The sequence below is a fragment of the Staurois parvus genome, unplaced genomic scaffold (assembly GCF_062004578.1).
Source record: "Staurois parvus isolate SC_StPar_1 unplaced genomic scaffold, SC_StPar_1.0 ptg000255l, whole genome shotgun sequence".
NCBI lineage: Eukaryota > Metazoa > Chordata > Amphibia > Anura > Ranidae > Staurois > Staurois parvus.
The window spans coordinates 1036905-1061572 of NW_028318051.1; the positions used below are offsets into that span (position 1 = coordinate 1036905).

General features: G+C 41.9%; 1 protein-coding gene across 1 annotated transcript in view; it reads left to right on the plus strand.

Annotated features, from left to right (window-relative positions):
* ITCH (itchy E3 ubiquitin protein ligase) overlaps window positions 1-24668 on the plus strand; it is an 86833-nt gene that overhangs the window by 16063 nt on the left and 46102 nt on the right. Inside the window, exon 2 of the mRNA XM_089680993.1 lies at window positions 22922-23011. Within this exon, the coding sequence (XP_089537119.1) occupies window positions 22942-23011 (70 nt within the window). The 5' untranslated portion in view covers window positions 22922-22941. The remainder of the gene's footprint in view (window positions 1-22921; window positions 23012-24668) is intronic.

Genomic DNA, 24668 nt, shown 5'->3' on the forward strand with positions numbered 1-24668 from the left:
GTGAGAAGCGGGTAATTAGCCAAATGGGACTAATTTATGACTGTCAAGCCTGTGGAACTATTGAAATGGACAGGGAATACAACAATGGCCTACTCTAACCCTGGAGTCCTTGTTCTGTTTTTAGCATTGTAAGAACGAAGATCATCACCGGATCAGCTTGCTTTCCTGATGCGCAGCATTTTCCAGGAATGTGTTGTTACTCCCCAGGTTAGACTCTTTCTACTTTACTATACTGACAGAATTATAACCAGGATTGAATATTGACTCTCTTTTTCCAACTGACATTGACAAATAAAGCAGACTTGTAGGCAAATATCTAAACCTAACAGAAAAAAATGTATTCCAGTGTCTTTGTAACCTGTGCAATAAACTGAGATATCAAACAATGTTATCAGCTTTCGTAACTGCTGCGAACTGCAAGATACTCCCCTCCCCTTCCATGTGGTAGCAGGAGGAGAGTCGTCCACATTACAAAAGCAATCCTGAGTGCAAATACTGCTTCTCCTATTAGTACAATATGGTAATTGAGCGTTGTCACCCCAGGACAGGAAGTGATTTCTGTTATCAATGCATTTTTTAAAAATGCATTATGAAAGAGAAGAAAAGGCGGCAATCACCAACCCGGTGACCAGCCCCAGTGAGTGGGGCGAAACATGTCAGGGGGTGTGACCAAAGCGGTTCTGGCAGAAGCCACATTCATCTACATACTAATGCACTGGGTTGATGAGCGGTGCCTTTTCTTCCCTTTGACACCTCAGAATGGCATACGGACGCCAGCTCCCTTCACTGCAACCGGGGGGGGGGAGGGATGGGGGGGAGGAGATCTCTGTCTCAATTTAGAGTGGCACTGCAAGTTTCATTTGGATCACTGCATTTTTTAAAATATCTTTAACCCCAGTCAAACAGTTAAATGCCTTGTTGAAATACATATGGGAGCTGTTTTACCTGCCAAAGCATTTGTATATCTGTCCACCCAATCCTGAGATCCACACAGCCTGCCAGACAGAACAGCCAAGCCAGTAACCTGACTTTACTACATTGCAGTTTAGCAATACCGTAAAGCAGCAGACTGAGCACCTCCTGCTGCAATCTTGTCATGTGGGCTTATTCTTTGTCATCACATGAATATTGCAGTACACCTTATGGTGTACTTTTCCTCCCTCTCTCCAGTCTGAGCTCTGCTGTATAGTTAGTGCAAATAGGTTGAAACCAAGACAAATTATTATTAGTAAAACTGTACAGTGCAGAATTTGGTGCAGCTCTACATAGTGCAGCTCTAACATTCTGAAATGTATGTGGGATTCTTTGTATCACTTTTCCAATAATGGGTAAGTTGGAAGTAATACAACAAATGCCCCTGTGGTGAATATTTCCCGCAGGGAGCATCTAAGGTCACAGGTTTTGAGAGTATTTGGATCAAAAAGGTGTCTTGTTCTTGTTTTTCTTTCTTTCCATATTGCATTGGCCTGTAGTTTCTGGGGGGAAACTGAGGATCACTTTTTTCAGGAGACATGGCAATATGTATAGATGTCACCCAAATGTCAATCTCTGATAGGACTAATGTTCTTGAGTTGAGGTGGTAATTTTGACTTTTAGGAATGAAGAAGGAATACCAACAACTATGGTTTAGCCAATTATGCCTCAGTGAGGAAGGTTAGGCAATGGGAAGAATCACTCGAGCAATCTAAGAAGTGGTGCAGGAGATAAGGGAAGCTTTTTATAACCTGTGGAATCTTTTATAAAATTTAGAATTTTGCTATATATTGTCACACATTAGAATTTTATTAATGCAAATTTTTAAAGATACTAAAAGACTCACTTTAAGCACTGTTACTTTGTATATGTCCATGGGGGGGGGGGGGGGGATTAGCAAATGGGGAAAAAGCATAGCGTATACAATTGCAACTCAAGTTATATTGTAATTGTTATTAAAATTACCTTTCCTTTTCAATCTGCAGATCTGTAATTTTCCTGTAAAATGCAATATATGGCTACCTGGAGGAGTTCTATACACAGATGGTGTATAGAACGCCCCCAGAAATGCCATTTCCTGCTTGAGTGATTGGCTGACTGATTTTCCCAGAAATCTGCATTAAGTTACAAGTCACATTTTTGGCATCGCCTGCAAGAAAATGTCATTTTTGGTGAGATCCTCTCAAAGGGAAATTTTACATCTAAAGGGATGCAGACCCTGCCACTTTCCTCATTAGAACCCTGCAGGTGCAGCAGCTGATTTTTATTTATAAAACCACTCCCATACAGATTCACTCTGCACATGGCCACAGACAAACCTCTATTTCTTCAAAATAACAAAACGTAGAAATCAGCAACAAAGTTTAACATCCATGCAATGTTCATGGATCACCCAGAGAGGAATATTGTTTTCTTAACAAAAGTGGAGCTTCTCTTTAACGTTTAAGCCCTGCTTTATTGGATTTTCACAAGTTAAATAAGGGCAGGCTTGCAGATCAAGAGGCTTACTATACCATTTCCCTACAGTTTCTAGTAGCTGCACTGCTGATTGCATGGACAGAACATGCGCCCCCCCCTTTTATTTCCCTTAAAGAGACTATTGCTTTGCCCCAAATAAGCAAAGTGAAAGCTACGTTTCTCATCTGTTGAATCTTATCAGGCAAAGGAAAGTATTTTAGTGTTCATAGTACACGGCATCTCCCTGTCATTATTCCAGTGGCTAAATAGTTAGCACTTCCGCCTGGTAGTACTAGGGTCGTCTGTTCATATCCCAACATGGCACCACCTGCCTGGAGTTTGCATGTTCTCCCTGTGCCTGCATGGGTTTCCTCCGGGTACTCTGGTTTCCTCCCACACTCCAAAGACATGCTGGTAGGTTAATTGGCTCCTGTCTAAATTGTCCCTAGTATGTGTATGTATGAATGTGAGTTAGGGACCTTAGATTGTACGCCCCTTGAGGGTTAGGGACTGATGTGAATGTACAATATATATGTAAAGCTATAACGGTGCTATATAAGTACCTTAAATAAATAAACGCTGAACTCCCAGATAAGTAAATATTGTCTGAATACAAGGTGTTACAGTGGATAAAGAAAATCACCCCCCCCCCCCTTTAAGATAATCACATTTTGTTGCTTTGCAACCTGAAATGAAGACGGACACAGTTTTTGTTTTATCCAGCTCAGTGCAACTTTCAACATCCAAAGGAAAGACATTAACACCAACATGTCTGAAAATGTCAGCTTTGCCAAAATGCACCTTGAAGATCCTGAGGCCACATGGAAAAAGGTGATCTGGTCAGATGAGACTAAAATTGAATGATTTGGCCTCAATACAGCTCGCCATCCAAATAAAGCTCTTCCTACAGTAAAGCATGGAGGTGGTAATACCCTGTTATGGGGGTGTTTCTCTGCAGCAGAGACTGGAGCACTTGTCAGGATAGAAGGAAAAATGGATGGGGCAAAATACCATTAATTTCTTGAGAAAACATCTGCTGCCCTCGACCAGAAAGCTGACAGTGGGAAGAAGGTTTACCTTCCAACATGACAATGACCCAAAGCACTCAGCAAAAATGGTCACAGAGTGGTTGAGGGAAAAAAGACAAATGTCCTTGCATGGCCTAGTCCGAGCCCAAACTTAAACCCCAATGAAAATCTGTGGAATGACTGTAGTCCACAAACGGTCACCATCAAATTTAACTGAACTTGAGCAGTTATGCAAAGAAGAGCGGGAAAATATTGCAAAGTGTAGATGTGCAAAGTTAGTGTACATATATCCCAACAGACTAAAGACTGGAATTAAAGCAAAAGATGGTTTGACAAAATCCTGACACAAGGGGGTGATCCTTTTTCTAACTCGGTGATTCCATTTTTGAAATTTTTGAAATTTTTTTTCTGACATGTTGGTGTTATATATTTCACGTGGATGTTAAAAGCTAAATACAGCAGATTAAAACAAAAACTGTGTGTGTCTTCATTTCAGGCTGCAAACCAGCAAAAGGTGATTATTTTAAAGGAGGTGGATCTTTTCTATGCCCACTGTATATTCTTACTTGAATGTTGGTGAACTTTGTCTTCCAGATCTGTGCAGCTATCCAGCAAGAAACTTTTCCTCTGTGCAGGAGCCTCCTATAATTAGGACTGGTCACTGCTGCTCTATGTTGTTGGGCAGCATGACCGCACTTGTATCCACCCATCCTCTAGTTTCTGCAGGCAGCCTGCTGGATTCCTCCCACAGTTCTCTTCTCTGCATATACTATGTACAGCACAGTGATGATGGCGTTTGGTATACACAAGGTGGATTTTTATCCTTTGTGGTTTTTGAGGAGTACATTCAAATGAGAGGTCCTGTGCCCAGAGCTCAGCTTTTAACATTTTTCTTGTTTATTGATTAGCACCCTCTGTAAGCATATGAATATTACTGGTTTCTGTGTCCCTAGGATCCAGATTCCTTTTTTTTTTTTTGTCTGCAACATTTTGCCAAAGGGGCATTCTTCACTTGTTATGGTATTAAAATGCCAGTAATAAGAAAATAGATTTTCTGTTTTTCTTTCCCGTGTGTGATACTTGTGACTCCGGATTTTCTTGTTCTTGCTTGTCTCTGCAGCGGGTGACTTTTTGATGGCTGCAACAGTGGCTATTTTCCAAAAGACTGACTTGAGCAACAAAAAGATATGTCAGAGTGTAGTATTAAGAGTTGAAATTAACTAGCAGATTGCATTAAAACAACGCCTGGTACACACTAGCGCAATTTACTATGCGAATCATCCCCGCTGTCAGTCTGCGATTCCTGGGTGATCAACATGGGGACAAGGTGTTTTGCAGTGGGTCCCCCTCGGGCAAAGTACCCCATCCCCACCATGTTGCGAGCATATGGCCTAGTATGAATCTGGGGGGGGGGGGTGTACACCAAAAGGTCTGGTTGTGCAGGGAACCTATTATTATTTGATTTACTTTTAATGGCAGGATCCTTTGTTTACATTCTGCTGTCAAACAGGAATCCTTGATATATGCTTTTAAGTGCTGATCATAGGTGCACTTTACAGTTCAGAAGATAGAAATTCTTCCTCTCAATGGCCACAAGTACTATGCAAGGCAGTAATGCATACAGCTTTCAACACCACAGTCCTCCTGAATCTCTCAAATGCCAAGACATGGGTTGGCAGGATTTCTGCTAAAGTGGGAATCGGCCAGTTTAGGTTCTATACCTCCCCTTCAATCAATATGCCTGGAGGATTTGCAGTAATGCAGCAGCAGATTTTCCAAAATTAGAAAATATGCTATTCCTGAAGTAGCTACTATGTGTATGGTAATGGGTAGGTAAGGCCACATTGTTGCGCTATGGCAATGCATGAAAACACTTTATGATTGGCATCCATTCTTAATGGAATTCCCAACACACCTGTGTTGGAACACATAATTCGCTAACATATAATATGGTACACCGCATTACTGAAAATTGTGCAGTTCTTGCAATTCATACATTACCTCAACAGTGCGAGTACAGTTTAAGAGCCCATTCACACCAGTGGTAGTGTTCAGTTACCACAATGCCTGGTAAGAGTTGTTGGGACAATGCGGCACCATTAATTCTGAATGGCACTCCAATGCACCTTCCAAGTGCACTATAGCCGTCACCACTAATCATTGTGTTCTGTTGGCAGGAACCTTTGCCTGCAGGAGGGATTTCTGGTGGAAAGAGATTAAATTGTACAATCTATAGCCAGCCTAACCGCGCACTGGTATGAACAAATACTATAAAAGGTAGGCTTTTATCCTTTGTATTGGGTATAGCTGCCCAATGGGGCAGGTGTCAACAAGCCCTTAAAGTGATATTAATGCTAGATTAAAAAGATAAATATTGAGGTTATACATACCTGCTCTGTGTAGCGATATTTCACAGGTTGCTTTCCTTCTCTTCTGGCAGTCCGTATCAGTGCTGTAGGCTCCTCTCACCTTCTGGTACCTCCTGTAGCAAGCAGGGTACTAGGGAGCCATCCTCATGTGCCTGATCCTATTGGATCGTGAGTCATGCTGTGTGTCCATAGAGACACATAGTGCCAATAAACCACACCCCCGCTCCCTCCTCACAGTTGTTTGGCGGGGCCTAAGGGGAGCCTATGGCACTGTTGCCCTCAGTTTCTCTTGTGAAAGTAGGAAGTGAGGGGAGCAGTGCTGGAGCCAGGGACAGCGCTGGAACAGTAACATAAAGCCAGGGAAGTGTTTGGGTAAAGGGGAGTTGGACAGGTATTGTTAAGTTTTTTTGTTTTTTACCTTTTACAGTGGTTCTAAAGCCATTCTCTGCATTAAAGTAAAAAAAACCCTTCTGTGTCCAGGATCCCCTCCCCAACCCCCCTTATATTTATCTGAGCCTGATCTCGATCTAGCGCTGTATCCAAGAGCAACGGCTCTCTCGGCTTTCTTTCCTCACAGGGCAGATTGATAGCAGCCGAAACCATTGGCCCCCACTGCTGTCAATCAAATTCTGTGACAAGGGAACGGAGGGCCGGTGCAAGCCCCACTGTCTGCGTCTATGGACACAGGCAACACGGCTCAGGGTGGAGCTCGCAGGTGTGCCATGATAGGAAGTGGCTTCTTATGGTGACACACAGAGTAGAGGAGCGAGGAGGGCCAGCAGGGGACCCCAAAAGAGGAAGGTCAGAGCCACTCTGTGAAATACCATTACACAGAGCAGGTGATTACAATATAGTAGTAGTATTATTATTATTATTATTATTATTATTAATTAAAAAAAACTTTTTACAAATGCCTTAAGGGTTTAAATCACTAATTCAGAGAATGCAATAAGGTAAAAAAACATTTTAGGCTTTAGTACTACTTTAACTTTCTTCAATGCCATCTTTGTGTAACTTGTTGTCCTTACAGCATCATTTTAGCTTCAGCATGCAGATTTAAATACTTTCTATTAAAATTGTAATTTTTTAACTAACTGAAATAGATATTTTTATAGCTTTTCTGCTACACAAATAGACGTCGGTAGTCACACAGAATTTAGAACACTGTTGTTGAAATAGGGCATGAATAAATGAATATGTGGCCCGGGCAGTGGATCAGGTGTCCTCCCCACGGTACTCTTTCTAGATAACTAGCATACTAATAGATCACTTAGTTTGTTGCTTGCAGTAGATCTGTATTTCTGTAGATTGGTCAAACACATATGATCCATCCTTCTTGTGATCTGTTTATATGAGAGATCATTCTACAAGATGTAAAATCTCATCTCAGCTTAATCTGCAGCTTTTATTAAATGCCTGTTGATCCTATTCAGGCCGTATATTTTATGGTTCTGTTCACCTCTTCCAATTTTGCGCTTGCTTTGTCACATTGTTTCACAGGCTTCTGCTGGCGACGTGGCCAATTCAACACAAATCACACAGGCATGGTCCACTGTTTTTCATCATCAGGAAACCCACTCTGGGAAATTACATGCAGCCATCACTGGAGTGCATGTAAGAAGTGGCTGCAAAGAGGCTGCAGGAGATTAGATGCAGCAACAAATTAAAACAAGGTGAAAGAAAGTATTTTATTTTTAAAAATGGCAAGTTTAATGTGCTTTAGCACACTCATTCAGTTAGGGTTTACACCTTCCCCAAACAAGGACATCATGGACCAACTTACACAAATCTCTCCTGAGCTCCCTTGTAGTTACTTCTCACTCCACAGACTGGCAGGAATACCTGGCACCTCCAGATATAAGGGAGCTGGTGACCTGCTGTGACAGTGCCCAGGCTTAGCAGACAGTTGACCTAGGAAGTAACATGGATGCGGCCCCGAGTTGCTAACACAACCGGTTTTCAGTGCCGAAAGCAGAGGATGAAGACGTGACAGAAGAGCGCAGGAAAGGGGAGTAAAAGGGTGGACAATGGGGATGCTGTTTGCAAAGACACTGTCAATTTGCCCTACATGGACAGGATGAAAGTGTAAGCAAAGCAAGTATCCAGCACAACATACTCACAATCTTTCCTTTATTGTAACAGCCTTAAAAGCCAATTACTAACATGTTTCTGCCTCAAAAGGCCGTAATCATAGCTATGGCCAATAAAGTGAAGACTCAGAGGATTAGGCTCCATGTACACGGGACACTTCTGAACGATGGAAACTGCTGGAAAATGTAGGGTAAAAAATGTCTGTTTAGCCGCGTCTGCATACCGCGTTTATGAGCGTTTGTGTTTTAGAAGCGGTTTTTTAAAGATAACCTCAGGAGACCTTCCAAAAAGCCCAGAATGCACTGAAAAACAGTAAAAAATTAACTATGTCAGAAATTTTGAGATAGAGAGAGCAGAAGCAGAGAGAGCAGTATTTGTCGAGATTAGCTTCAGTCGATCCTGAATACGGCTGCCAGACTCATTCACCTTTCCAACGGCTCCATCTCCGCCACCCCCCTTTGCCAATCCCTCCACTGGCTTCCGATTGCGCAACGGATCAAATTCAAAATCCTAACACTGACGTACAAAGCTGTCCACCATATTGCCCCGAACTACATCACCAACCTAATATCCAATTACTGCCCAACACGCACACTCCGCTCCTCACAAGACCTCCTTCTCTCTAGTTTCCTGGTCTCCTCCTCCCATGCCCGCCTCCAGGACTTCTCCAGGGTGTCAGCCATCCTCTGGAACTCCCTGCCCCAACCCATCAGATTATCACCTACTCTCCTCTCCTTTAGGCGCACCCTGAAAACCCATCTCTTCAGGGAAGCCTACCCCACCCCCTGCTAACCTGCCGACCTCCTCCACTCTTCCTACCACTCCATCCCCCACAGCTATCTCCTCCTGTGCCACCACCCCCCCCCCCCTCCTAGATTGTAAGCTCGAAAGAGCAGGGCCCTCGATCCCCTCATGTTTTGCATTGTATTGTATTGTTCTGTCTCATGTTCTGTCCCCCTTTGTAATGTACAGCGCTGAGCAAACTATTGGCACTTTATAAATACTGTATAATAATAATAATTAGCTGTCTTTTTTTTTTTGTGGTATTTGGATGTGTTTCAGCTCATTTCTGTGCAGAAATAATTGCAGCAGAGTCTAACATATTTGCTTTCATGCGAAACCTCAAAGTATGGTGTACCGGGTCCATTTGAGTACCGAGAAAATGCTTAGCATGCATTTTTCATGATGGAAAAATGCTCTGGACAGCATCTGGAAATGGAAGAGTTAAAAAAATTTTCCAAACACTTATAAACACATTTAGCCGTGTTTGTCGTTTGAAACGCTGATAAAATCTCCTGAACGCAAGTTTGGTGCACTAAAAAAAATGAATGTAAACGACTGGAAATGGCATAGTGTACATGGAGACATAGGAAAACATTAGGGAGAGTTCAGGGGCTGCGTAAAAAAAAAAAAAAAAAAACGCAGAAAAGCTCCTAAATATGAGTTTTATCAGCTGCAGCGTACATGGAGCCTTATGTTCTGCTGAATACTTGCTTTGCGTACACATTATTTTTGCTTACACATTATTTTGCCTAAAAAGAAGGCTTTTCTTAAATGCTTGGCATATCCAACTTCTGGGAAAACGTCATCTGATGCATAACTACAGTCGACATGGTCAACTGACCAACAGAGACAAAAGGACATTGCGCAGGATTGTGAACTGGAATAAGAAAACTTCTGCAAAAGTAACTGCAGAGCTCAGTTTCAGTCATGTGAAGACTGAGATTGAGCTCTGCAGTCACTTCTGCAGCAGTTTTCTTCTTTTGGGTCACAATTCTGCGCAATGTAATTTTGTCTCTTTCAGTCAGTTGACCATGTCGACCGCACCTATGCTTATCAGACAACATTTTCCCAGAAACTGTATATGCCATCATAACCTTTGATACTGTAACTGGTGACACGGCAAATTGGCAACTTCAGTTACAGAGGCACCAGCTAAGCAGCACCAACAATTTGCCCTCTTTTAATCTCTGACATGATTCCGCATTACTAGCAGAGCGTGCAGTAAAAGGATGAAAGTGAGGCTTCCCACCTGTTAAAGGTGTCTCATCACACAGCAGAAGCAAAAAGAACGTTACATCACTTCCACTTTGAACCTGAAACAAGTTGTCACTTTCACAACTGCAAATCTTTTAGCGTTTCCATTTTTGTGTCTAACGTCTGTAAGATCAGGTACCCTTCTCTGCTAAACAGGCCTGAGTTGTATAAACTGGATAGACAGAAATGCAAATCCTTTGGTGGGTAAAATGGCTCTTCTATGTATTTCATCTGTGTATTTAGCTGCATTTTCACAGGGTGACAACCCTGCTAAACCTTTTCACTATAGAACGAACAGCTTTGACCTGTTAAAGTAGAAAAATAATATTTCCCCTGCCCAGATTATTAACCACTTCCAGTCCGGACACTTTTACCCCCTTTCTGTCCAGGCCAATTTTTCAGCTTTCAGTGCCATCACACTTTGAATGACAATTGCGCGGTCATGCAACACTGTACCCATATGAATTTTTTTTTGAGACAGATAAAGCTTTATTTTGGTGGTATTTATTCACCACTGAGATTTTTATATTTTTTGCTATGTAAATGATAAGTCCAAAAATTTTGAAAAAAAGTGTTTTTCTTATAAAATTTTGCAAATAAATAATATTTCATTATAAATCTTGGCCAAAATTTATTCCGGTTATCTTTTTAGTAAAAAAAAAAAAAGAAATTAGTTTATAACCAAAAATGATAACTTTTAAACTTTTTTTTCTTTTTACATTTTATTTTTTTATTTATTTATTTTTTTTTTACATTCTGTCACCCTAGCAGTATAGTGTCACCATGGTGACACTGTACTACTTGTGGGGGTGATGAAGATTTTTTTTTTTTTTTTACACTGATTGCTTGTACACCCATAAAGGCTGTAAAAACAATCATTTTTCCTTCTCTCTGGCTGCATTCTTGCAGCCATTGAGAACTACTGTGTGAGCTGTGATTGGCCACAGCTTGTCACATGGTACAAGGCTGTTGTGAATAGCCTTGTATCATGTGACCTCTGTGATCATTCAAAGATTTTACAGGTAGTAAGCAATGATGTCAGAAATGACATCTTGCTTACTGCTCTACATGTGATCACTGATTGGCCAATCTGTGATCACATGAACGGGACCTCGCACAGAGGTCCCGTATGACGATCGGTGTTCCATTGTGTCCGCAGGACAGAGCGCGCACAAGCAGGGGGCGGGGAGGCAGTTTATAAACGGCCACCCGACCCTGCACTGCCACCGTCTGGCCTTTTTTATACAACGGACCGACGGGAGGTGGTTAATAAAACCACATTACAAGGGTGGTGCCCCCTTACATCATACATTTGTGGTGTAGTATAGCTGCATTTTTCACGCAGTGTATAGCATGCTAATATGCTAGTTAAAGAAAAATTAAACCATAGCAACATATTGCACTGCCCTACAAAACGCACAGCAGCGCACATGTTGTATAGGACTGTGGCAGGGGGAGGATTCTATAGCCCAGAGAATATTTTTGATTTTTGTTAGGGCAAGTGCTGTGCTGAGACACACAAAATATGTTGTTGGGAAGTACTGCACATATGATTCACTCCTGTGTTTTGTAAACATTGCTCCAGTATCCAATTCAAAATAATCCGGCATACCTAGCCTGGTGGCCTAAATGACACAACATCTGAGTGAGAAGGCATTCCGACTAGGTGAGGTTTCTATGAAGGCTGGCACAGTCTCCAGGTAAAAATTTTATATGACCTGTTTACGAGCCGGAAAACTGCGGAGGGCATTCTCGCTGCAAAGGTTAAAGATAGCAGGGTACAAGCAAATAAAAGGTTTCGCCTATTTTACCTCCCTCATTATACCTATTGCACTTGCTCTCTGGAGTTTGTATTTTGTGTAATTAAGGCAAATATAAGGATTATATCCGGGAAAATGCTTGACTTTTAACTTGTGATCTCAACTGACAGTGACTAAATAAATACTAGTGTTAGACTGGAGCAACTTACACGTAACAGAAACATTTTCACTGGGCTTGGCCTCATACATTGCACTGTTCTGTAGTGAGAACCAGATACAAACAAAGCCTATAACCTAAGAGGAGAGGTGTTCCTTCTCATCCTGTTATTGGCTGGTTATCAGGTCAGTCTTTCCCAATGATAGACAGTTTCGAGCTACAACCTCCTTATTGCCATCCTAGTATATTATTACAGCTGGCCTCAACTACAACAGACAAATAAGCAGTCATAGAAAACTATAGCATTACCTTACTAAACAATACTGAACAAAAGAGACTAATATTTTCAACTCACACCACTAAAGCTGAATGGCAATTATTAAAGTTAACCAGTTATAAATATCCTAAATGTATCCTAGATTGTCAGCTCCAAGGAGCAGGGCCCTCGAACCCCTTGTGTATTGTTTTGTATTGTTACTGTGTTGTCTCGTGTACTGTCTCCCATTATATTGTACAGCGCTGAGCAAACTGTTGGCGCTATATAAATACTGTATAATAATAATAATAATAGTTAAAATGGCTAGCATAATATTGTTTCTTTATAGTAGCTTCCTCTAATCTTCTGCACAGCAAGCCAAACCAGTCCAGAGTTATACAGCATATTGCTGTCACTCTAGCACTGGCAGCTTTCAGTCAGGAGTGCACAATGAACAAAGTCATGACGATCAAGGTGGTGATGGTCTGTAATTGTCCTGGCAGCAAGCTGTTGGCGGTTTGGTGACCAAGCTGCGTTCTTTAATTGCAGTTCAGAAAAGTGAAGTCCCCAACCTGGCTGCTTCTGTGCAGGGGTGCCTGGACCACAAGACTGTTGGCACAGAATTTTACACTCGTTGACAGATATTTAGATTGACTTTAGGTATACTATCTTGTATAGGTATGCAAGTTATATACAGTGGGGCAAAAAAGTATTTAGTCAGCCACCAATTGTGCAAGTTCTCCCACTTAAAAAGATGAGAGAGGCCTGTAATTGGCATCATAGGTAGACCTCAACTATGAGACACAAAATGAGAAAAAAAATCCAGACAATCACATTGGCTGATTTGGAAAGAATTTATTTGCAAATTATGGTGGAAAATAAGTATTTGGTCAATATCAAAAGTTCATCTCAATACTTTGTTATATATCCTTTGTTGGCAATGACAGAGGTCAAACATTTCCTGTAAGTCTTCACAAGGTTGGCACACACTGTTGCTGGTATGTTGGCCCATTCCTCCATGCAGATCTCCTCTAGAGCAGTGATGTTTTGGGGCTGTCGCTGGGCAACACACTTTCAACTCCCTCCAAAGGTTTTCTATGGGGTTGAGATCTGGAGACTGGCTAGGCCACTCCAGGACCTTGAAATGCTTCTTACGAAGCCACTCCTTCGTTGCCCGGGCGGTATGTTTGGGATCATTATCATGTTGGAAGACCCAGCCACGTTTCATCTTCAATGGCCTTGCTGATGGAAGGAGGTTTGAACTCAAAATCTCACAATACATGGCCGCATTCATTCTGTCCTGTACGTGGATCAGTCGTCCTGGTCCCTTTCCGGAGAAACAGCCCCAAAGCATGATGTTGCCACCCCCATGCTTCACAGTAGGTATGGTGTTCTTTGGATGCAACTCAGCATTCTCTCTCATCCAAACATGACGAGTTGTGTTTCTACCAAACAGTTCTATTTTGGTTTCATCTGACCATATGACATTCTCCCAATCCTCTTCTGGATCATCCAAATGCTCTCTAGCAAACTTCAGACGGGCCCGGACATGTACTGGCTTAAGCAGGGGGACACGTCTGGCACTGCAGGATCTGAGTCCCTGGCGGCGTAGTGTGTTACTGATGGTAGCCTTTGTTACGTTTGTCCCAGCTCTGTGCAGGTCATTCACTAGGTTCCCCCGTGCGGTCCTGGGATTTTTTCTCACCGTTCTTGTGATCATTTTGACCCCACGGGGTGAGATCTTGCGTAGAGCCCCAGATCGAGGAAGATTATCAGTGGTCTTGTATGTCTTCCATTTTCTAATTATTGCTCCCACAGTTGATTTGTTCACACCAAGCTGCTTGCCTATTGCACATTCAGTCTTCCCAGCCTGGTGCAGGTCTACAATTTTGTTTCTGGTGTCCTTCGCTGATCTTTGGTCTTCACCTTAGTGGAGTTTGGAGTGTGACTGTTTGAGGTTGTGGACAGGTGTCTTTTATACTGATAACAAGTTCAAACAGGTGCCATTGATACAGGTAATGAGTGCAGGACAGAGGAGCCTCTTAAAGAAGAAGGTACAGGTCTGTGAGAGCCAGAAATCTTGCTTGTTTGTAGGTGACCAAATACTTATTTTCCACCATAATTTGTAAATAAATTCTTTCCATATCAGCCAATGTGATTATCTGGATTTTTTTTCTCATTTTGTCTCTCATAGTTGAGGTCTACCTATGATGCCAATTACAGGTCTCTCTCATCTTTTTAAGTGGGAGAACTTGCACAATTGGTGGCTGATTAAATACTTTTTTGCCCCACTGTATATTGACTTTAGGCATATCTAACTTATGTAGTGAGCTCATAATGTGTTCACTTTACTTCCTGAAGCTAACCTTACTTTTAAGAACCATAGCCAACCTCTAAACAGGTTTCTAACACAAATGAGGACTTTCTTCTGCATAATCATCACCTGTGCTGGATGCTGCACATTAAGATCATAAGGCCTCTTCCAATATATATCAAAAGCTACCAGTCTACTTTGGCAATAAGTGAGCGGTGAACCATAGCAGCAACCTCCTGATAGGAACTCCTTAATTACACAATAGAATACCTCAAGGCAGTCTAAGGAGAACGGATTATAAATGTTGGAACTCCTATGTAAAAACTGTTAAGTCTAGCTTGCAGTTTATCACTCAGTCCCTACGGGTTCACATTTCTTGGCTATGTTGTCATACTGACGTCGGCACCACCTCATATTGGCTGCTCACATGACTTCGCTGTTGTGCTTGGAATCAGAAGTATGGGAGATTGGACTACCTTACAATATTTGATGTGGAAGAGCTCTAGAAAGCTAATGACACACATTTTAGAATGAGCAATTTTTTTCCGCTTATAATCACATGTTACATTGCACTCTTCAGTCTCTGATTCATGTAGTAAGAGTAGTAAGCGGCCGTGTGACATTGCCAGCATACTTGGGCCCAGGTGACTGTGTCAGAGCTTTTATCTGGCTCTGATAATTGGTGTGGTCATACTGCTACCCAGCAACATGTCCACCAGCCCTGTGCATGTGTCTGTGGAACAACTAAAACTACGATGTGGTTTTTGAAACTCAAGTTTTCCATTATTGTGTAGGTAAACCCTAGCGATAAACTCATCTTATTTGCCAGCATTTGATCTGTTAAATATATCCTAGATCGTGTTTTAGCTTCTGTTCACTCTGGTGTGACTTGTCATGCGATTTGACAGTTCCAGGTCATACCCCAGTGCCAATAATGGAACCGTTCATATCGCCGCGACTCATATCCCAGGTATTATGAAAAAGGTTCCTGCACTACTTTTTGCCAATTTCATTGCGACTTGCATAGACTCCTGTTATATGAAGTCGCAAGCTGCAACAGGGGTGTGGAAATTTTTTAAAAAAACTACTTGTCCAGGGACTAAATCGGTGTCCCAATCTACTTGTCCCTCATGACAATCTACATGTCCTGATAAAAAAATAAACTTTAACCAAAACCGTATTTAAATCTGCTTTAAGTAATGTCTGGGGCTTTATGGCGACTTAAACGTTTAATATTTTTAACATTGCGCTGTTTATCTCATCCCCTCCCTGCCTGTCTCCAGCACCGCATCCAGGGACTAGCAGGAAGGGGAGAGACCTTCAGTGTAATGAGCACCGATTGGGTGCTTGTCAGGAAAGGGGAGGGTCGGGCTTATCCTTTATCCCTTTCGCTGACAGAGCCATTTTTGCGTTTTTTTTGCACACGTTTACAAAATAATTTAAAGCTTGAAGATTGCACAAAGCTCCAAAACATTATATATTTTTTTAAATAAGAGATCCTAGAGAATAAAATAGCGATAGTTCTAATTTTTTATGTCACACGATATTATAACAAAGGCCTAGGAAACGCAAAGTTTCAGTAAAAAAATACACTTGAGTTACTTTTAGGGCACAAAAAGCAAAAAAATTATCCATTATTTTTTTTTTTGTAAAATATAAAAGACGAGGTTGCATCACTTAAATAGATATCCAACATGTCAAACCTTAAATTTGTGTGCGCTTGTGAAACCGCAACAAACGTTAATAACCCTATATTTTCTGTTGGTGACGCTTTTAAAGCCCCTTATAGGTCATCCGTTTATCGTTACTGAGGTCTGGTGCTAGAATTATTGCTCTCTCTCTGGCGCGAGCGGCGATATGTAACGTGTATCACAATCAACGTTTTCATGTGTAGGCTCCCAGCGTGTGCTTTTACGTTTTACGTGCATATATGTGGGGGGGGGGCTTTCAGAATTTTGAGGGGGGTTTATATCCAGGGTGTAACTTACATTTTTTAAAAATTAAAAAAATATATTTATTACATAGGGGACAAAAAGTCCCCTATGTAATGATTTTATGGTCACAGTTTCTCTGTTTTGAGATATCCAAGGTCTAAAAGACCCTGGATGTCTCCCCTTGAATGTAATGCAGTGCACATTGCTCTGCATTACTTTCTTTCCCGGCCTTGATGGCCGGGAATCTGTCAACGGGAACCCGGAAGTGATGTCACTTCCGGGTCAGGACAACAAGGGGAGTGGATGTGTCCGCTCTCCCCCTCCTCTATATCGCATCCTGGCATACCGCTGGTACCCACTAAACCAGACCCAGGCCCGCAGATGGGCAAGCAGAGCCCAGGACATATAGTAGGCAGGGGAGTGGCGGCTTGCACTGTGGACTCACTGGGGTTTATTTACTAAAGCTGGAGAGTCCAAAATCAGACTCCCTTCTGCATAGAAACCAATCAGCTTCTAACCTCAGCTTGTTCAATGAAGCTTTGGCAATGAAACCTGGAAGCTGATTGGTTTCTATGCAGAAGGGAGTCTGATTTTGGACTCTCCAGCTTTAGTAAATAAACCCCACTGTGTCGAATGCTTTCACCTGACAGATGAGCGCTGCTGCTTGCCCGCAGCAGGGCTAGATGTAAAGAAAAACTACCTGCCCGGCACGCGGAACTACGTGTCCCAGGCAGCAGGCGATATGAATTGCACATCTCTGCACAATGAAATCGGCAGTGCAAAACGCACTGATGTGCCGCTTTGGAATCGCGCGATCAGTGTGAACCGGGGCTTAGTATATCTGTTAAATAAATGGAAAATTTGTAGCTCATGTCAGAAATTCAGAGCTGTCATGTGCTATCTGAAGGCATGCCTTTTAGCCCTCCCATCTTTCATCTTGGACCACAGATCAGTTAGTCTGTAAGTGGTAAGGAACAGAGTAAGTGGGAGTGTTTGAGTAGCTTTGCTTGATGACTGAGCATGGCTGACACCATTCAGCCCACAAGAGTGCTGCGTGTTCTCAGCTCAGGACTTTGGGAGTGCATTTGTAGCATATCAACAGGTATTTTTCTGTACTTGCAGGATCTTTGAGGGGATAAGCTATGGGGAACTGCGCATGTATTGGCGTGGTGTGCGTGCTTGTGTGTATGTATGCTATGTGTCCATTTGCATCCACCTCTGGGTGTAAAAGAAAAAGACTGCATTATTGTGGACTGGATTAGAGAGAGCCTGATTTAAATGGACAGCAAAGTCTGTTGACACCTCGGCGCCCATAAAGCTGACAGGGGTCCTCAAAGGCTGAAAAGGACCTGATGTGAAATCTGTCTCAATTAGCAGGTATCCTGCTCACTGCTCCTCTGCTGGTTGGAGCGGACTCCACTGCTTGTGAAAGGCGTGTTTATAACAAACAGTACAAAATTCTGGGGAGTTTCACTGTGTTTCTAAAAGTAGGACCAAGCAGACCTAAGGTGACGACCACAGATTAGTTTATCAAGCTAGTTTTATTATGTGACAAAAAAACACCTACACTCAAGATTCAGAGGGAGATGAACTAAGAGTTGTTTGGCAACCTGTGGCCTTCGTGGGAGCAGTTTTCAAACCACAAAGAAACAAGTGTATAGTTTTAGCGTGGGACAAACAATACTGGAATTTCTCAGCTAACTAGTACAAAGTTGTGGTGTTTTTTTTTTTTTTTTTTGTTTTTTTTTACAGATCCGTAAACATTTGAAGTGCATTTCTGCAGTTGGAGAACATATATGTGCAGATGACAACACATAGAGGTTAAAATAGGAGGGCATCTTTCCATCATAGGCAGGATGGTTGTAGCTAGAATTGTGCTTTTAATATGCAGGATTCAAAATGTTTAGTCTTTTCTGGTGGCGTTGGCTTGCACAAAGTCATCTGCCTAATGTGAAAGGGAAGTAGATCTATGTTATGCACAACACTTGACACTATGTTATGCCTTAACACTTTATGCAATCTGTTTTGTTTTCTAGTAGTGATCCCAAGTATGCTGCATCAGGCCTTGTTGAATTTCAAAGAAAAACAAGGAATGTTGATCTAAAGCCCAACTCTGGGCAAAATCTCATTTTTACTCATCACTCCCTCCCTCTTCAACCCGTTATGCTTAACTGTACACTCTCTTTTCAGTCCGACATCGATCCTAAGAGGGTTCCTCTGCTGGCTGGGCAATAGGAATCATCCATGTTATGGACCATACCCTATATAGCCTCCTACCTCCATGTACACTACTCCTATGAAGTAATAAATGCTGAAACCTACAGTTCTGCAAAGCATGCCGAGTGACGAGGTTCTGGCTAAATATCATCCTGGACAAAACTGTTTATGATCAACTTATTATCGTTGTCTTAAGCATCTCCTACGATTGGTTAATTGATATTACAGATCACATGACTTAGGGCATCTTTGCAAAAAATTATGCTCCCCTCACTACCATTTTTAACTTGGAGGACTTGAACTGTGCTTGATTTTAAACTTAAGCAGCAGGAGAGGTGTAAGGAGTTCCGCTGAATGTATGAAGCAGTAGCAGAGAGATGCATACAGTGAAGTTACTCAGATACAGCCTCCTTTCCAGCAAAGATAACCTTGGGCAGCACAGTAGTGGCACTACTAAATCTCACTTCAAATCAAGTGAAACTAGAAACTAGATGTTCCCTATAAAATAACCAAGATTTACTTCTCCTGCGGATACTCGCCTTTAGTACACGTATCTGCTGGTCCATTTATCTGTTGCAGCTTGGAGAAGCCTATAACTTCTAGGGTTGGGGTACCTCCAAGCACCAGCGGGAGAGACAATGTACAGCAGGAGAGACAAACCACAGCTGCTTCAAATGTTTTATGCACCATCGGGAGGAAGTGGCCAGTGTAGTGAAATGCGTTGACCATGTTTTTATAATATTCTGTGTTCAATATCAGATTTTATGAATATTCCACTGCTTTTCCTTCACATTTGGGCATCTCTGCTGACAGCACTTTCCAATCTTTAACTGTAACCATCTTTTTTTTTTTTTTTTTTTTTTTTTTTTTTTTTTTCAGTGCTTGCGCCTGAGTGGCCATTCACCAGGCCCACATACTCTTACTTGAGGGAGGGGAGAAGATTGTAAATCTGGTGTGAGCTATGTTACTGACTGATCTGGAGCACACACAGGGAATAGACTAGGGGCTCCAGCAGGCAAATAATGTGGTGGAAAATAATCGAGAAGGCAGACATCAGTGGGTGGGGGGAGGTAGTGATCTGAGAAGAGAACATGTGACTTTGCCCTGAATGGATAGAAATGTCCGATGTCTGTGCAGCTCGGTATCTCTTAAAGTTCTTTAGAATATTTGTGTGTACATTTTGTGTTTCCCAGTGAGCAGTATACATAATACAGCTATTCGGTGGTGTCAAATATGGATTTACACAGCTCAAGAGTTCACATTGGTTCTGCCTATGTGACTTATGCCAAGTGATTTGCCAGTGAGTCATCCAATCCATGAATATGCATACCATGCAGGTGGCAGCAGAGTTAATATTCATTTAAATCAGGGCAAGTTTGTTTTTGTTTTTTTTTCCTCATTTCCTCTGTAAATTTCCTGTTCTGGTGGGTTTTTTTTTATTTTTTTTATTTTTTTTTGAAAGCCAATAAAATGTTAGCTTTACTCTAAGCATGTTTGCATGTATTTCTATTGTATGCTTAGGAGACTTAAACCACAACTGGAGCAAAATTTCTGGGACTATTCAGGTGCTACAGTGATCAACTATGCATGTACACAGTCTCAAACCCACCTCTTTATTAGTACAGAAAGATAAAAATGCATAAAACGGGAAGAGGCTTGAAGCTTATTGTGTATATAGTTATAGTGTGTGTGTAATATAAATATATATATATATAAATAATGTGTGCGTGTGTATATAGAGTGCTTGCACTTTGCTACCGCTGTATATGTTCAATATCCCACCAGTCAGCTCTTCACAGATTGTACTGTATGCAAGAGATCTGTTGTCTCATGCTGTTGCCATTGATGGAATATGCGTGGACAGATGATTGAAAATCTGTTCAAAGCTTCCAATATATTTAGAGTTGAGTACCTGCACATCATTGGTCATTGCTCTAGGTTATTAATTGAATTCCATGTTCTCCTGCTGTAAACAAGACCTTTGAAACCTATATTTATTTCAGGTATTTATATAGCGCCGTCAATTTACGCAGCGCTTTACATATATATTGTACATTCACATCAGTCCCTAACCCTCAAGGGGTGTACAATCTAAGGTCCCTAACTCACATTCATACATACACATACTAGGGCCAATTTAGACAGGAGCCAATTAACCTACCAGCATATCTTTGGAGTGTGGGAGGAAACCGGAGTACCCGGAGGAAACCCACGCAGGCACAGGGAGAACATGCAAACTCCAGGCAGGAGGTGCCGTGGCTGGGATTCGAACCAACAACCCTAGTACTACCAGGCGGAAGTGCTAACCATTCGCCACTGTGCTGCCCATATATCAAAATATAGTATGCACGAATGGCAAAGGTTACTTGTTTTAATTGCTTTCTACCCCTTGTGTGTGAGGACTTAATGTGCGTTCAGGCACTGACCAAATTTACCTCCAAACCTCCCTCTTCACGCCTAGTATGTCTCAGCACTATTTATTATTTTGTTGACATGTCCATTGCTATTTTCAAGACCACTTTCTAGATATGGGGGTCCTGTAGATAGTCCTATATAAAGCTTTCACTGCTCATTCAAGCTCCGACGTTGGGGCAACAAACATGTTGGTTTCACTTTGTCTTCCATAGGTTTCAATGTTACAGGCTTTCACTGGCTTCTCCTGATGGGCACTCCTCAGTACCCATCCTATGGCCTGTCAATCTCAGTGCTCTTTTGAGACAATCAGAGAGGCAGAAGCCCAAGATCAGAACAAGGTCTATAGACATGGCACCTTCATTGCTTATCAGCTCTTTTGCAGGAAGACCCACTCTTTGCTACATCAAACAGCATCAGTATTTCAGTCCAGTGCGATCTCACTTACTCATCAGCTGCAAAGGTTTTTGGTTTTTTTTTCCTCTTGGAAATGTTGATGTTCTTTGTTGTGCCTGCAGTTATATACAGTACTGTGCAAAAGACTTTTAGACAGGTGAGAAAAAAAAATGCTGTAAATTAAGAATTCTCAGTTAACAAAATGAACAGAAGAGAAATCCAAACCAAATCAATATTTGGTGTGACCACACAAAACCGCATCAATTCTTCTAGGTACACCTTAATCCTGAGTTCACATATGTGCGGGCCTAGTTTTCAGTGTGATTTGTAAAAGCGTCCAGTGCGATTTTCTTTCAGCGGCTCAGGTGCAATTCCAATGCACATTGGCTCACTCCCGAGCCGGGCTGTGTGATTCCATAGGTGCCTCCTGAAACACATGGAAAAGGTCCCTGCACTGTTTCAGGAATCGTAGCCCGCATGGGAACTGCAAGTGCAGTGCGGTTCCCAGTGCGTGCAGCGTGCTATTAGGATTAATGGCACCCGCATACATCCGTTGCATTTTTCTGTGTGGCTGCGGGAACAGGCTAGGGCCCGCAACGGAAGCCGCCTGGATCATTAATACCTCATGGGACTTATATTTTAAATGCAACTGTGTAAGTACCTGAATTTGACCTGTTATTGACCTTCTGCAATCCCCTGTACAGCAGAGCTCAGACAAAGAGGGGCATAACAGCACAATAAGTTGTATTTTGGTGCTGATTAGTCTACAAGGGTAGTTCTAATAGGTGTAGAAAGCAGTGTTAGAGTGATAAGCTCACTGCTGCTTTTCATTCCACTATCCAATCACAGGGTTAGGGAGGGACTAGACCTGTAATTGTTTAACTGCAGCAGAAAAAAATGTGGCTTCATGTTATGGCCAGGGCTTTGCTGTGTGGCAGAGCTGTGTAAATCCCATGACTGGATGGACTGAAATACAGATCCTATAGCAAGTAAAACCAGTATTTTCTTTGCATTTCATCTGCGTATTTAGCTGTATGCATGGGGTTCAATTTAACAAAAGTCGGGAAAAATCGATTTATGGGGTACAGCTATTTTGCTCATGGGTGCTGGAATGTTAACCCAGAAGCAATATTTCCATTATTATAGAAGCATGATGGATCAAATCACTTTGCTTCCTTTGTATCTTGGAGACTTTAGCAACTAGTATTCTGATACGCAATGTACTCCCAAGCATTGTGCTTCCTTTTAAGTTCTCCAAAATTCTCAACTATGAGGGGTTCAACTAACATAACCCCTCATAACCATGACCAGTATGGAACTCTTACACAAAGATCTTATCACCACTGTCTAGGAGAGATATGAGAAACCTGAGGCCAGCATCTATTCAAAACTAAAATATCAGTATGGGTGGACTGACCTTTATCTTTTTACTTCATCCTACATGTGGCTGGAAAGTGTTTATCAGATTGTTCTAAACTGCTGTAACATGCTCATTTTAAACATTTGATTTTTCCCTACAGACATAATTTGAAAAGGGGAAATGGATGGTGGGGCCCCAAAACCAGCTGCAGTAAATGGCATCACGATGAAATCACAGCTTCAGGTTACAGGTAAGTGTTTGTTTATAAGTTTGTTTTAATTTCATTTCCACAGCCATTTTTCACACAGTGTCTTTCATTTTCATGCTTATCATAGACCCCTCTTAAAGCGACTCTTTCACTTAAAGAAAAAAAACAATTCTGAAGCAAGCAACCTGCAATAGGAGACTGGCCATAGATGGTTTAAATTTGGCTGGTTCTGCAAGTACCGACCATCTATGGCTGGTACTAGAGGGGCATAGCAGCATAGAAAAGCAATGGCTGAAGCTAGGTAGTGAGCACAAAAAAACAAACCATTAAAGACATTTTATACACCGTAAGGAAGCATTTTGTTGAAATGTAGCATTTGGAGGATTGGTATGATGGTGATCTCATACTGACAAAGGCCATATTGTGACTTTTTAGATCTTTTTTATTACTTATATTGATTGTAAATTCTTTTTTTTTTTTTTTCTTTCCCCTCCAGCTCTGTGCACTGGTATTGTACAGGGCAGCCCCAAACCTCCTCTTCCGGGGTCCCCCACCTGTGCTCTCCGCTCCTCCTCTTCTGTGTCTCTCCCCAATAACAAGCCGCATACTCCTGAGCCATACTGTGTATGTCCATAGACACACATAGTATGTCTCGACCCAGCTCCCTCTCCCTCCTCCCTGAACTTGAATGACAGAAGCAGAAGTGAATGGCTCCCCCTGCTGTCAATCTTCCCTGAGACCAGGGAGAAAGAGAGCTGCAGACAGGCACAGTGCTGCTCTAATACAGGACTGATAAGTATTTTTTGGGGGAGGGGGAGTGCCCAGCTAGTGAAAGGTTTGTACCTTATTGCAGGGAATGCATTTGGGTTAAAAAAAAAACAAAAAACCTTTTGGCTTTAAAACAACTTTCAATTCCTGGCTTGCAGTGAGTCCTTACTTTGGTTTCTTCAGGGATTGCAGCCTCCAGGTGAATGTTCAGCATCTGCAGCTTTCAGGCTTGTCAAATCTTTTTGAGTTGTGCTGTCAGTCAATCTACCACCACCTACATAATTACAGGACACAGTAGGATTCCAAACATCAAATGTTTCAGATGTAAAAATTCTGCCCAATGCCTTAGCTCTTGAAGACTGCAAATATAGGCGTCATCGCCAACTTTTGTAAGCGATTTGTTTTGGGGTTTTTTTCCTCACCATGTTTTGCTCATGCCCTCCCTGCCTGCCAGTAGCAAAGACAAATTCCTGGTAGATGTTGGTATATGGGGTAGCATATGACTCTCCCCCCTTCTTCCCCGTGACGTCATTGGTGTGTGTCTTTTGACACTCTGTCAACCAGCACAGTCACATGGAAGTGGAAAAAGTGTCTTCAGCACTATGTAAGCTCGCGATCATGACTTCATATTTACACACGTCTAACAGCATCCAGTGAGTAATCAACAACTGGTGTGGTGTCTGCTTCTATCTGATTTAAGGGTTTTTTTTTTTTTTTTTTAATACCTTCTTATTATTGTCCTGTTATTATTCACGAAATGAATAGCCATCGTTTCTCCGTATGAAATGCATACAAAACCTCTTTAGGGATAGGAAGTTGATAATTGGTAGTCAGTTTTTCATGCTGTCTCCACTACATGAAAAAAGTAGGTGTGAGAGAACCTCTAAGTATTTTGTTTTCCATTCACCATCTGTTGTTCCTCTGTAAGTCT